General features: G+C 61.6%; 1 protein-coding gene across 2 annotated transcripts in view; it reads left to right on the forward strand.

Moving 5' to 3' along the window:
- THOP1 (thimet oligopeptidase 1) overlaps nt 1-14,918 on the forward strand; it is a 30,190-nt gene extending 15,272 nt beyond the window's left edge. The window contains exons 6-14 of one of the 2 annotated variants that reach the window (XM_063620656.1): nt 6,340-6,500; nt 8,065-8,200; nt 8,590-8,956; nt 9,391-9,592; nt 11,446-11,632; nt 11,784-11,912; nt 12,744-12,880; nt 13,521-13,694; nt 14,437-14,918. In XM_063620656.1, the coding sequence (XP_063476726.1) occupies nt 6,340-6,500; nt 8,065-8,200; nt 8,590-8,956; nt 9,391-9,592; nt 11,446-11,632; nt 11,784-11,912; nt 12,744-12,880; nt 13,521-13,694; nt 14,437-14,598 (1,655 nt within the window). In that variant the 3' untranslated portion in view covers nt 14,599-14,918. The remainder of the gene's footprint in view (nt 1-6,339; nt 6,501-8,064; nt 8,201-8,589; nt 8,957-9,390; nt 9,593-11,445; nt 11,633-11,783; nt 11,913-12,743; nt 12,881-13,520; nt 13,695-14,436) is intronic. The other variant, XM_055247171.2, reaches the window with a different exon arrangement.
- Nucleotides 14,919-15,146: the final 228 nt, after the last annotated feature.

The raw sequence follows: 15,146 nt of genomic DNA on the forward strand, positions 1-15,146 counted from the left end.
CTCAGCTTCTGGCACTCAGGAGAGACGACGGGTTACAATCTGCTGTAAAGCACGTTTCCCAGCCCCAGGGACCCAGCCTGCCCCTCAGTGGGTGCACTGATCACCCACACCATTCCTGTAGCTGCACCATCCCCACAGCCACCCGCACCATTCCCGCAGCCACCCGCACCGTCCCTGCAGCCACCCACACCATCCCGCGGCCACCCGCGCCATCCCTGCGGCCACACACGCCATCCCCGCGGCCACCCACACCATCCCGCGGCCACCTGCACCATCCCCGTGGGGCTGCTCCTCCCTCCTGCTCGTGTTAGCAAGCAGAAGGGCTCGGTGCCTGACGTGCTAGAAGCCAATGCCACGGCACCAAGCTTTTCATTGCAAGTGACTCCCAAGGAGACCGGGCGTCCAGCTCAAATCTGCCTCCTGTGCCAGCTTTCAGGCAGTACTTTCATGAGAGAAGGTGTAGAGGTGGATTCTGGGATTAACAGGTGATTGGTGGAAGGAAAGGGGAGGTCTGGAAGGTCCTTGGGCACGCACAGTTATCTGTCGATGCCAGCTCATGGGTCCTGGGTGTGAATCCTGGGGAAGTCTGTATGAAGCGCAGTGGAAGTTCAGTTGGCGTCAGCAAGCTGGTTCTGCACAGACTCTGCTGGCTCATGTGGGTTCCAGCCGGTTTCAGCCAGTTTTGTTCTTGTCAGTGTTTCAGCTGCCTGTTTCTTTTCACGTTTGCCATCCTGCAAACTCAAGAGTTTGTGGATTTTGGTGTCTAACTCTTTGGGGCACCGTTCCATTTGTCGGGCCTGAGGGGCCTCCCATGCAGGTGGCTTGAGTCCCATGTGGCCAGGTGACACCATCACGTGGGTGGCTAGTGCGTTGGGTGACAGTCTCCAGGGCTCTCTGCTGCCCCGGGACCTGTTTCCCTTTGTGGTCAGTCATTTCTCAGGAGACGCTTTGCGATGGTCTTAGTTCCTTTTCTTCTGCTTACAACAGAAAACGTAAAGCCATGTAGTTTATAAGAAAAGGAATTAACTTGTCACAGCTCTGGAGGCTGAGAAGTCCCAGGTCGAGGGGCCATATCTGGTCAGGGCCTTCTTCCTGGTGGGGACTCTGGAGCCCTGAGGCGGCCAGGGTGTCACATAGCAAGGGGAAGGGGCTAAGCGAGCCGGTTCCACCCAGGTCTCTCCTCCTCACAAAGCCCCAGGCCCTCTGCCACATTAACCCATCAGCGCCTTCATCCATGAATCTATGAATGGGTTCATCCATTCCTGAAGGCGGAGCCCACGTGACGCAGCTGCCTCTTGAAGGCCCCAGTACCTAATCCTGCCGTCTCCCAATACCGCCATCTCCAACACCACCACCTCCCGATACCCACATCTCCCAATACCCACATCTCCCAATACCCACATCTCAACCCACATCTCAATACCGCTACCTCTCAACACCGCTGCCTCTCAACACCGCCACCTCCAACACTGCCATCTCCAACACCACCACCTCCCGATACCCACATCTCCTGATACCCACATATCCCAACACCGCCACCTCCAACACCGCCATCTCCCGATACCCACATCTCCTGATACCCACATATCCCAACACCGCCACCTCCAACACTGCCATCTCCAACACCGCCATCTCCAACACCGCCACCTCCAACACTGCCATCTCCAACACCGCCACCTCCAACACCGCCATCTCCCGATACCCACATCTCCTGATACCCACATATCCCAACACCGCCACCTCCAACACCGCCACCTCCAACACCGCCACCTCCAACACCGCCACCTCCAACACCGCCACCTCCAACACCGCCATCTCCAACACCGCCATCTCCAACACCGCCATCTCCCGATACCCACATCTCCTGATACCCACATCTCCCAACACCGCCACCTCCAACACTGCCATCTCCAACACCGCCATCTCCCGATACCCACATCTCCTGATACCCACATATCCCAACACCGCCACCTCCAACACTGCCATCTCCAACACCGCCACCTCCAACACCGCCATCTCCCGATACCCACATCTCCTGATACCCACATCTCCCAACACCGCCACCTCCAACACTGCCATCTCCAACACCACCACCTCCAACACCGCCATCTCCAACACCACCACCTCCAACACTGCCATCTCCAACACCGCCACCTCCAACACCGCCATCTCCAACACCGCCATCTCCAACACCGCCATCTCCAACACCGCCATCTCCAACACCGCCACCTCCAACACCGCCACCTCCAACACCGCCACCTCCAACACCACCATCTCCAACACCACCATCTCCTGATACCCACATCTCCCGATACCCACATATCCCAACACCGCCATCTCCAACACCGCCATCTCCAACACCGCCATCTCCAACACCGCCATCTCCAACACTGCCATCTCCAACACCGCCACCTCCCGATACCCACATCTCCTGATACCCACATATCCCAACACCGCCACCTCCAACACTGCCATCTCCAACACCGCCATCTCCAACACCGCCATCTCCAACACCACCATCTCCAACACCACCACCTCCAACACCGCCATCTCCAACACCGCCATCTCCAACACCACCATCTCCAACACCACCATCTCCCGATACCCACATCTCCTGATACCCACATATCCCAACACCGCCATCTCCAACACCGCCATCTCCAACACCGCCATCTGCAACACCGCCACCTCCAACACCGCCACCTCCAACACCGCCACCTCCAACACCGCCACCTCCAACACCGCCATCTCCCGATACCCACATCTCCAACACCGCCACCTCCAACACCGCCATCTCCAACACCGCCACCTCCAACACCGCCACCTCCAACACCGCCACCTCCAACACCGCCATCTCCCGATACCCACATCTCCAACACCGCCACCTCCAACACCGCCACCTCCAACACCGCCACCTCCAACACCGCCATCTCCAACACCGCCACCTCCAACACCGCCACCTCCAACACCGCCACCTCCAACACCGCCACCTCCAACACCGCCATCTCCAACACCGCCACCTCCAACACCGCCACCTCCAACACCGCCACCTCCAACACCGCCATCTCCAACACCGCCACCTCCAACACCGCCACCTCCAACACCGCCACCTCCAACACCGCCACCTCCAACACCGCCACCTCCAACACCGCCACCTCCAACACTGCCATCTCCAACACCACCACCTCCAACACCACCATCTCCCGATACCCACATCTCCTGATACCCACATATCCCAACACCGCCATCTCCAACACCGCCATCTCCAACACCGCCATCTCCAACACCGCCATCTCCCGATACCCACATCTCCCAACACCGCCATCTCCAACACCGCCATCTCCCGATACCGCCATCTCCCGATACCCACATCTCCCAATACCCACATCTCCCAATACCACTACCTCTCAATACCGCCACCTCCCAACACCACCATCTCCAACACCGCTGTCTCCCGATACCCCCATCTCCAGACACCCCCACCTCCCGACACCCCCACCTCCCGACACCAACACCTCCCGACACCAACACCTCCCGACACCCCCACCTCTCGACACCAACACCTCCCGACACCCCCACCTCCCGACACCAACACCTCCCAACACCAACACCTCCCGACACCCCCACCTCCCGACACCAACACCTCCCAACACCAACACCTCCCGACACCCCCACCTCCCGACACCAACACCTCCCGACACCAACACCTCCCGACACCCCCACCTCCCGACACCAACACCTCCCGACACCAACACCTCCCGACACCCCCACCTCCCGACACACCCACCTCCCGACACCAGCACCTCCCGACACCAACACCTCCCGACACCCCCACCTCCCGACACCCCCACCTCCCGACACCCCCACCTCCCGACACCCCACCTCCCGACACCAACACCTCCTGACACCCCCATCTCCCGACACACCCACCTCCCGATACCACCATCTCCCGATACCACCATCTCCCGACACCCCCATCTCCCGACACCCCCATCTCTGGCATTAAGTTTCTGGTGCATTTTGGAGGGGATGCACCCAATCAGAGCAGAGACTTGTGAGTGTCCATCACTTGCACATTGTCATGCACTAGTTGCCATGTCCATGGATGACTTCTGCCGCCCTCACCCTCTGGGCATCAATCGTCCTGCCGTGACTCCGAACCTTCCCTCCTCGCCTGTCTTCTTACTGATTTGTTTCTGTCCATGTGCATGAGGCTTCTGTCTTATTCCCGGGTTATCATTCATTAGCATTTATCCCAGTGCTCAAATCGTCCCACATGGACTCTCGGGAGTCCCTCCGAACAGTCCCCGTGTCCTTGTAATGCACCTGCTGTCCTCTGAACCTGCTCTTACCTTGGGGCACATGGTACCACAGGCTCGGCCTCTGAGCCCGCTCTTACTGTGGGGCGCACATTACGCAGGCTCGGCATCTGAGCCCGCTCTTACTGTTGGACGTGTGGTGTCGCAGGCTCGTCCCATGCTCTCCCTGCCCCAGCCCTCAGATGCTCCATTTCTTGGAGGAGCCCTGGTGTCTTTGAGTGGAGGGTGATTTAGGCACCAGATGTGTTCACCACTGCCGGGGAGCGGCATTCCTGGACACTGTTAACAGTTAGGAAGCAGACACGCGTCTCGGCACCACACATGGACACACACACTCTTATGTTCTACGTCTGTATATCAAATCCACAAGTGCAGCGGGGCATGCCGGCACACACCTGAGGTCCCAGCCACTCAGGAGGCTGAGGCAGGAGGATGGCTTGAGTCTGGGAGTTCAGGGTCACAGTGAATGTGAACTATGCATTCGTGAACTATCCATCGCAGCCTGGGCAACAGAGCAAGACCCTGTTTCTAAAAAAATAAAAACTTTCATGAGTCCACTTTGCAGCTTCTCTTCCAGTCCAGTGCTGCTGGGCCCCCCAGCCGTCTCCCTTGCTGTCCTTTAACTCCCGTCTCCGACCACCAGCCATCACTCCTGGGTGACAGACTGTTGAGATGGAGAGCTGCCGTTTGAAGGCCCGTGGTCCTTGGAAAGGACAACGTGCAGGTCCCGGGAGGCCTCCCCCTCGTGCTGCAGTCACTCGGCAGACAATTGCCAGGCCCACGCTGGTGCTGGGGCACAAACGGGAAGGCGGGGGCTCTGCCGGCCACAGGACTCTCAGCTCCCTCATCACCACCCACACCCACGGGCTGGCCTCCCAAAATGTCCCCCATCTGCCTCTGCCCCCCCCATCGGGATCATTCTTTCCACCCCTACCGCCCTGGGGTCGGCGTGAGCTCCCGATCATTCTTTCCACCCTGAGCACCCTGGGGTCGGCGTAAGCTCCCGATCGTTCTTTCCACCCTGAGCACCCTGGGGTCAGCGTGACCTCCTGATCATTCTTTCCACCCTGAGCACCCTGGGGTCAGCGTGAGCTCCCGATCATTCTTTCTCACCCTGAGCACCCTGGGTTTGAGGTGAACCAGTCTTTGCGTTGAAGCTGCAAGCCTGAGGCACGGTGGCCCTGGCGTCTCCCGAGCCACGCGGTAGGAACCCCGGAGGGGTTCAGTCCAGGATGCTGCCGCCCCCACTTCTCTTGAGGCTGTCGGGCAGGGGCCAGGTGGCAGGGTGTGGCTGCCGGGCAGCGGGGTGAGCTGTGTCCTGCCAGGGGTTTTGTGGGTGGAGAAGGGACAGCAGGGCTCCAGTGAGAAGCTCTGGGAGTGGGAGTTGGGTCTCTCCAGAGGGACACACTTGAAAGTGGCCGAGCCGTGGGCTGCGTGCTGAGATCTCAACTCTGAGCGGGAGGCTCTGCCTGGGGGTCGTCCTTCAGGAAAAGCAAAGCAGGACCTCCCTCTCCACGCGGGGCCTCCCTCTCCGCCCAGGGCCCAGCGTGCTTGGCTCTTCTGCTGTTTTCGTCTTTGATGGGAGGCACTGCCTCTAACGCTGGTTCCTTGTGCGGTGGCCGGGCCACCCTTCCCCCACCCTCCTCCCTTCACACATGGGGGTGGTGACGGCGCCCTGGAGGCCCACGCTGTCCAGGGGTTGGGCTGGATTTAGCTTTAACCTCTCTGGGGCAGGAGATCCTGCTGTGAGGGTGCTGGGGGGTTTCCTGGTGGGGTTAGAGGCGGGACGTGAGAAACATGGCAGGTGGTGGCCAGGCTGTGGGGGAGCCAGGGTGTTTCTTGATGGGGTTATACAGGGGACGTGAGAATTGCAGCGCGTGGTGGCCAGGCTGTGGCTGCTTGCTGAGGGTCCCCTTGTAGCTTTCCAGGCAGAGGGGAAGCCCACCCCTTCCCTCCCACGCTGTGTGCAGGCTGTGGGCACATTAGTCCTGTCAAAGCCACCCTGGTTCTGTCCCCATAGGAGGGCTCCCCGAGGACTTTCTGAACTCCCTGGAGAAGATGGAGGACGGCAAGTTGAAGGTCACCCTCAAGTACCCCCATTACTTCCCCCTCCTGAAGAAATGCCACGTGCCTGAGACGAGGAGGAAAGTGGAGGAGGCCTTCAACTGCCGGTGCAAGGAGGTGAGAAGGTGCGGCCGGGGGGCCCCGGAACAGTGGGTCTGGAGCTTGTGGGGCCTGTCTGCTGCATGTGTGTGAGGCACCTCCAGGCTTTGCACTTGGATGGCCTCCCAATCTCCCCCGTCAGGCCCAGTGGCCAGCAGAGGCCTCCCTGTGGGGCTCTGCTGCGCCCTGGAGGTGTCTGTGCTGGGCTCCACCCAGACCCTGGGGCCACAGCTCAGGGCCCAGTTCCTCCTTCGAAAGCTGAGCCTCCTGCTGCTGCTCTGCGCATCTGGCCACGCGCACGTCTAGTCCCTCCCTTATCTGGAGCCGCCCTTCAGGTGTGTTAGCCCAGATCATTCCTTTTGTCTTAAATGATGGTGCCCGGACCTGAGCCTGGGTCCACAGGTGGGTTGTGACTGGGCCTTCTTGCTGTGACTGGCGTCAGACGGCCATTCCCACAGGGACACGTGTAACTGTCCACGGCGCCATGGCATGGTCGGTCAGGTGGTCTCTGCACGTCTTCCATTCGCCATCTGGAACAGGCAGGGGCTCTAGGAGTGGGCCTCTTGGTCGCCTGATGACAACATGTTGGTGCTTGTGCAGCTGGCGAAAGGGGGATACACGCCGATCACTGCAAAGGGATGGGCGGGCACTGATCACTGCAGGGGGACGGGCGGGTGCCCATCACTGCAGGGGGACAGGCAGGCACCAATGGGGGGACAGGTGGGCACCGATCACTGCGGAGGGGAGCTCCTCGCTGTTCAGGGATCGGGAACTCAGTCTGCTCAGATGGGGCATGGCCTGCCCTCTACATGTTGGCTGGGAATTCCCGTTGCTGTTAAGCCTGAGTAGGTAGACCCGTGGACTGGGCACACCTCGACTTCCCCAGCATGCCTTGGAAGGTCAACCGGGCAATCCCGTCCTGGTCCCCAGGCTTGGGTCCTAGTGGCAGAGTGAGGGCCAGGCCAAGAGGGAGCACACGGGTGGGCTGAGTTCCAGGTCCCGGGGGATGTGCCGCCTCAGAGAGCTTGCTGCTGCTGGTGGTCGGCCTGGCTCCTATTTGGCTGCTGTGCACGCACCTGCCTAGTTACAGGTGGGTTTCCTGTGGACCCAGCTGGTGGGCTCTCCTTGTGAACGCCTCACGTGGGTTTCATGCGTCCTCCCCCTATCCCCACCGGCTTGGTCAGTAGTGCCAGTCCTCAGAAGTGAGGCTGTGTGCGTGTCATGTGCCGGTGGCGATGGGCAGAGCCCCTGAGACTGGGAACCAAGGCCTGGACATGGGGGTGTCCCCACATGCAGCGGTGATGCCCTCGGAGGCTCCTCGGACAGCCCCTCGTCCCCACACCACGTTCCGTGTGAGGCCTTAGAGTCATTTGTGCCCCTTCTGGTTCCAAAAAGGCCTCGGGATTATGATGACACCGGTGGCATGACCAGAAGAGTTGTGCAGTAACACAGGCACAGAGGGGCAGGGGCCGGAGGCCAGACGGAGCTGGATATGAGCCCCTGGCCCCAGGACAGGGCGTGCTGGCCCTGGAGGTGGAGGCAGTGGCGCCCCTGGGTGACAGTGTGGTGGTGTCGGTTGCAGGAGAACTGTGCTATCCTCAAGGAGCTGGTGGCACTGCGGGCCCAGAAGTCCCGCTTGCTGGGGTTCCACACGCACGCCGACTATGTCCTGGAGATGAACATGGCCAAGACCAGCCAGACCGTGGCCGCCTTCCTAGGTAGCCCTTCCTTCCTCCTCCACCGGGGTCCGCATGGGGAAGGTTCTCAGGGTCACCCCAGGGGACAGTCAGTGCTACCCCTAGAGCCCTGTCCTTTCCCTCCATGAAGAGGGACTTCTGACGCCTGCCCTGGCTCCCTCATTCCCCCGGAGGGACCCTCACAGAACAGGGAAGCGCCTGGGCCCTGGAGTCAGTCCCATGCCTGCACCCGGCCCCGCCACCCCCTCACCCTGAGCTAGAGGATGCTCGGCCCCTCGAGGGGTTGCTAGGAACTGCGGGTCCTCCCTTCCAAATGGAGAGCCTGACGAAGTCGCGGCCACGGGTGGGCGAGCCCAGAGCCATGGAGGAGCCCGCAGGGCGAGAGGCCCACCTTTCTGCCCTCCCCACAGATGAGCTGGCGCAGAAGCTGAAGCCCCTGGGGGAGCAGGAACGTGCGGTGATTCTGGAGCTGAAGCGTGCGGAGTGTGAGCGCCGGGGCCTGACCTTCGACGGCCGCATCCATGCCTGGGACATGCGCTACTACATGAACCAGGTGGAGGAGACGCGCTACCGCGTGGACCAGAACCTGCTCAAGGAGTACTTCCCCGTGCAGGTGGTCACGCACGGGCTGCTGGGCATCTACCAGGAGCTCCTGGGGCTGGCCTTCCAGCACGAGGAGGGCGCCAGTGCCTGGCATGAGGACGTGCGGCTCTACACCGCGAGGGATGCGGCCTCGGGGGAGGTGGTCGGCAAGTTCTACCTGGACCTGTACCCGCGGTGGGTGAGGGCAGCGGGGGCGGGGGGCGCACCCCAGCCCTGGGTCTCCTCGGAGCCCGGTGTTCCCGTCTGAGATGGGAAGGAAGTCGTTGCCTGCTCCATGGGGCCTCGGGGATGAACCCCGAGACGTAGCACCCGTGGGCACACCACAGGAGCCGAAAATGTGGCTGTCCCCGTTTCCACTCTCACTTAGCCACCTGGACAGGGTGCAGCTCTGCCCAGGCCAGAGTCCTTTAAGGGAGGGATGGCAGCCAGGGCCTCGCTGTGGTTTTCATGCTGCTCTGCACCAAGCCGCCTCTGCTGAGAGGGAGGTTTAGAACCTCAGAGGTGCCCGGCAGTCTGGGTTATCAGTCAGGTGGGCTGAAGGATGCGGAGTCAGGGACCCTTGTGGTGTCTCCAGTCCCTGCGGGGCCTGACGCTGCCTCCCTCCCCAGGGAAGGAAAGTACGGGCACGCGGCCTGCTTTGGCCTGCAGCCCGGCTGCCTGCGGCAGGATGGGAGCCGCCAGATCGCCATCGCAGCCATGGTTGCCAACTTCACGAAGCCCACAGCCGACGCACCCTCGCTGCTGCAGCATGATGAGGTGGAGACCTACTTCCATGAGTTCGGCCACGTGATGCACCAGCTCTGCTCCCAGGTGGGTGCGGGGCCCGGGCAGGGGCAGGGGCTGCCTGTGGTCAGCGAGGCCCAAGCCTGGGGCTTTGACTTCCGGCTCTCTCTGCACCCACCCGGTGGCTCCTCCATCCAATGCCACCCAAAGATGGTGACTCCCTCTCATGCCCGTGTCCTGGGGTTGCCCCAGCAAGACACCACAGACCAGGGCTTACACAAGGGGCATGTATTTCCTCATGGTCCTAGAGGCTGGAGTCGGAGATCACGGTGTCAGCAGGGTTGGCTCCCGCGAGGTCCCTCCTTGGCCTGTAGACGCCACTACCTCTCTGCATCCTCATGTGGTCGTCCTTCTGTGTGGGTCCTCATCTCCTCTTCTTACAGGGACCCCAGTCATGCCGGATCAGGGCCTGCCCAACAACCTCACTTGACTTTAGTGACCTCCTTAGACATCCTGTCTCTAAGTAGTCACATCCTGGCCAGGCGTGGTGGCCCACGCCTATAATCCCAGCACTGTGGGAGGCCGAGGCGGGTGGATCACCTGAGGTCAGGAGCTCAAGACCAGCCTGGCCAACATGATGCCATCTTGTTGCAAGCATCTTTCCTGGCACACAGTCAGCTATCACTCCTCAGAAAGGCTCTGTCCTGTGAAGTCGCTGAGAACCTGAGAAGTGCATGCAGAGCCGTCCCTCCGAGGGGACCCAGGGCTGGGTTCCCAGGAGCCTCTGGTCACGTGTTCGCCAACTGATCATTCCAGAACCTTACTGTGTGTGTTTTGGGTTCAAGACACCTTACTGCTGTGCAGCGCTGACGGGTTCACGTTGAACACATGGCCGGTGGCTCTGTCACCCACGCCTGAGCACAGCTTGCACACACAGGATGTCCCCGTGAGGCACATCATGGCCTCCTGGTGCTTAAGGAGACGAGACAGTGCTTTGCACGACGTTTGGGGCCTTTTAATCGCAAAATCACCAAGAGTACAAAGATGCAAACACCGTGCCCCCACTAGACTGAGAAAAGGACGCTTGCTCACAAAATGAGCTGAAGCGAGAAGACAGAGCGCGGCCCGTCTGAGGGGCGCCGCAGTGCTGGCCTCTGGGGTTTCTGTGGATCTTAGTAGGCAAGTTCGAAAACACGGAGTCCAAGAATGAGGATCGACCGTGTGTCCACCTTTCCTGGCTTCCCTGCCACACTCTTTGCACAGCACTCGTAGCCAGCACACGCGTGTGCACATCCACACAGGTGCTCGCACAGGTGCCCACGCACGTGCCTGCAGGCCTGCTTTGCATGCTGCTTTCTGTGTGTCCCCGGCGCCTGGCACGGCGAGTCCCTTGGTGCATTCCGTCGGGATGAGGAGCGTGGCTGCGTGGTCCTTGGAACGGAAAAGCCTCGGTGTTGCAGAGAGGACCTTGAGGATCACCCAGGAGTTCCCTCGCCGTTGGCTGCCAGCCATGGTTCCAGCAGGACTCAGTCAGGGGCTGTGCTTTTAGGGAAGGTTCCACATACACACACAAGCAGGGAAATGCAGCATGCCTTACAACGTCCCCACCCGGACCTGGCCGTCCCCAGGTCCCAACCCCTCTGGGGTGGAGAGCTTTCAGGGAGCAGCGGCTCCGTGGATAGGGGAGAAGCGTGGATGGCCTCCAGGGACGGGGTCATGTGGCCGGCATCTTCAGGTGTGTCCTGCTGGCACCAGCAGCCAGCAGCAGCCCAGGGGCCTCCGGGTCCCGGTCGTTTTCCAGCTTTGGGGTGGGAGGGCCAGGCCCAGCGCATCACCTGTGCACTTGCCCTGTTTGCGCTGTGGCAGCTGACACGGGCCAGGCCAGCGGGAACGGGCTAGGCAGGGCCTGGGCATTCTGAGGCTTTGCCCCATCTCTGCAGGCGGAGTTCGCCATGTTCAGCGGGACCCATGTGGAGCGGGACTTCGTGGAGGCGCCGTCGCAGATGCTGGAGAACTGGGTGTGGGAGAAGGAGCCGCTGCTGCGGATGTCGCAGCACTACCGCACAGGCAGCCCGGTGCCCCAGGAGCTCTTGGAGAAGCTCATTGAGTCCCGGCAGGCCAACACAGGTGCACCCGCCCCGTCTGGGGAGGGGTGCTAACCTCAGGGGTGGCAGCACACAGCTGGGGCCTGGCATGTGCCCCGGGTGGGGGTCAGAGCTCTGGGCAGAGTGGGCTGGGGCAGGTGCAGAGGCCAGCTCCCTCCTTCCCTCCTGCCCAGGCCTCTTCAACCTGCGCCAGATCGTCCTCGCCAAGGTGGACCAGGCCCTGCACACGCAGACAGACGCAGACCCCGCCGAGGAGTATGCGCGGCTCTGCCAGGAGATCCTCGGGGTCCCGGCCACGCCAGGTAGCCACCCTTGAACCGGGCACACTCTGGAATTTGGGGCCTCAGCTGCTTCCCTGGGAAGGCGAAGGGAGTTGGTCCCCATGCTTCACTTAGCAAGTGCAGGAGTCCCTCCTGGGGAGCCGTGGAGCGCGTCCCAGGCTCCTCGGGGGACAGCCCCAGCTGAGATGCAGCTGTAGGCCCAGGGTCGGGGACGGGTGTGCGGCCCCAGCCCCCAGGAGGAGTGCGTTCCCTGGAGCCTTTGCTTTGAATGAAGCTGGCATTTTCTTGATTCAAATGTATGACACATGCTTTGTAAAAAGCCTAGAGAAGTACAGGAAGGCCGAGGAATTTCCGATCCTGACGATGAGAAGTGGGCCCTGTTTCCACGCACACCCGTTGTCCTGTGTGCATGTGTGTTCACACACGCTTGCGAGGATCCAGAATTTGGAAATACAGCCTGATTTTAACATGGGTGGTGTTTTGCTGGCTTAACACTCCATAGACTTTAAAAAAGTCTTTCCAAAAGCGTTTTCAGCAGCGTGGCCTGTGCTGTTGCGTGGGCGTGCCTTGCTTCATTGATGCAGTCTCATAATGGGGACGTTGCTCTGTGGCAGCTGACAGCCCTGTTAAATGAGCTCCTGTCCTTCCAGGAGAGGGGGTGGAGACTTGTGGCCCTCGCTTTGTGGCTGGCTCTGGTTCTAGAAGTATCCGGCTGGTCTCAGCCCTCACTGTGATCCTCCAGCTTCTCCCTGTTGCAGGCAGGGGTCCCAGGAGTCTGGCTGGATGTCTTCTCCTGGAGGAGGAGCATGGGGTGGGGGCTACAGCGTGAACGCTACCATGTGTCTATCCCAGGAACCAACATGCCTGCAACCTTCGGCCACCTGGCAGGTGGCTACGACGCCCAGTACTACGGGTACCTGTGGAGCGAGGTGTATTCCATGGACATGTTCCACACGCGCTTCAAGCAGGAGGGCGTCCTGAACAGCAAGGTACACGGGGACAGGGACAGGGAGGGCGTCCTGAACAGCAAGGTACACGGGGACCGGGGACAGGGAGGGCGTCCTGAACAGCAAGGTACACGGGGACAGGGACAGGGGACAGGGAGGGCGTCCTGAACAGCAAGGTACACGGGGACGGGGGACAGGGAGGGCGTCCTGAACAGCAAGGTACACGGGGACGGGGGACAGGGAGGGCGTCCTGAACAGCAAGGTACGTGGGGACCGGGGACAGGGAGGGCGTCCTGAACAGCAAGGTACGTGGGGACCGGGGACCAGGAAGGGCGTCCTGAACGGCAGAGTGAGGGGGAAGCTGGGACGGGGAGGACGTCCTGAACAGCAGGGTGGGGCCGAGAAAAGCACCTTTGGCCTGGGCCTGGGTGTGTCGGGTGAGCCATCCCGGCCGAGGCACCTGCTGGTCTTGGTACGATGCTGCCTACAGCTCCTCCCTGGGCCCTGCAGGAAGCTCCACACTGGCCCCTGAAGCCTCGGGCTGTAAGTGCTGGGAGCTCCGTGTCTTCCCATATGAGTCCTTCAGGGATCTGTGTGATCGGCCTCAGAGCCACGGGCTGAGACAGACCCTTCTCTGGGGAAGGCTTGGCGTTTGCCATTCATTTGCTCCTCCAACCTCCAGTTTCCTCACTATGAAGTGCGGCCGTTACACCGTGTGAGCCTGTGCCTCCCGTTGATTTGGTGTGACCCAGGCTCGGGACAGCCGCCAGAGTCCCTCACAAGGAACAGGTGGCTACCAGCTTTGAGGGCCGGCCCTGCCCTGTCTGGGTGCAACATTGCACTGGGCAGCCTGCAGGTACCTCGGGGCCACTAAGCCCAGGTGCTCAGCTGCTCCCTTTATAGAAGTGCAGAGGCCAGGACCTGGGGCAGCAATGGTCCGACCAGCCCGTCTTCACAGCCCAGCAGGGACCTCCCCCTTCCTGAGGCAGCCTCCAGCGGCTCCCCCTGCTGCTGAGGGGAGGGGCTCCCACCTGAGGACCGGCTGGGGGCTGTAGAGGTGGAGTCCCCCGGGCTGGGAGCTGGGACTGTGGCTCCCTGGCTCTGCAGCCTGCAGTCCGCGCAGGCTCCTGCGGGGCTCTGGGGCGTTGGTGTCTCCTTGGTGGCGGGCACTGGCTGCCTCGCGGTCTCGTCTCTGCCTCACCTGCCCGTAGTCCCGCAGTCACAGCGCTAGGCTCAAACCCAGGCCTTTAGGGCGGCCCAGAGCGCGAGCGGCTCCCTCATTGTCCAGCCGGAGGCTCAGCCACTTCTGTCCATGGGCTCAGCCTGGGATTTCAGTGGGGGCTGATGGCGGGAGCCACCTCGGGAGTTTGGGGAGTTCGGGACCCTGCTGGCCCCTCAGTGCACACCCCTGCTCTGAGATTCTGATGAAAGGCACCTGCGGTCCCCCACCCGTGCCGATGCAGGCGGCCCCCAGGCCTCCCTGGGAGCCTGGAAGGGGTTGCTCCGAGGCCCCCTGGGCGAGGGTGTGCAGACTCCTGGGGTCCTCTGCCTTCCTCCCTGGGTCCCCACCCGGCCACAGTGCCCTGTCTCCTCGGCAGGTCGGCATGGATTACAGAAGCTGCATCCTGAGACCTGGCGGCTCCGAGGATGCCAGCGCCATGCTGAAGCGCTTCCTGGGCCGTGACCCCAAGCAGGACGCCTTCCTTCTGAGCAAGGGGCTGCAGGTCGGGGGCTGCGAGCCTGAGCCGCAGGTCTGCTGAGGCCCGGCACTGCGACTGCCCAGTCCTGCCTGCGCTCCCACCGCCCTGGTGCCTTAGCCCCTGGCCCAGGATGGGGCAGGCTGTGGCCCAGCGCCTGGGACTGGCAGGGTGGCTGAGCAGCTGTCTCTTGCCTCTTGTCATTGTCTGTCCCCACCCGGTGGCCCACCCGGCTAGAGATGGCATCCTCCAGGCATCTGGAGGGCTCTCATGGCTGCCAGGGCCTGGTCTTTGTTGCACTAACACGTCTCCTCCCTGGGAAACGTCCCTTGTCAGGAGATGGCTCTTCTTTGAAATGAGGTCATTAAAAGGAAACAGAAAAAGAGAGAGGCTCCCTGGCCTGGTCACTGGCTCCTGCGCTTTTTTGTCCAAGGACAGCGGGACGTCGGGTCAGGGTCCAGCCCTTGGGCTGTTGCCACACCAGGCCCTGGATTGGGGCTCAGGTCCTTGTGGGGGCGGGGGGTGGGGGAGTGAAGGGCTGGGAACCAGTTCTGCCAGCCAGGCCGGCCTGGGGGGTCTGAGAGACTTCTGCTTCCTGCCTGCTTCTCACT

This window comes from Symphalangus syndactylus, chromosome 17 (genome assembly GCF_028878055.3).
Source record: "Symphalangus syndactylus isolate Jambi chromosome 17, NHGRI_mSymSyn1-v2.1_pri, whole genome shotgun sequence".
Taxonomy (NCBI): Eukaryota; Metazoa; Chordata; class Mammalia; order Primates; family Hylobatidae; genus Symphalangus; species Symphalangus syndactylus.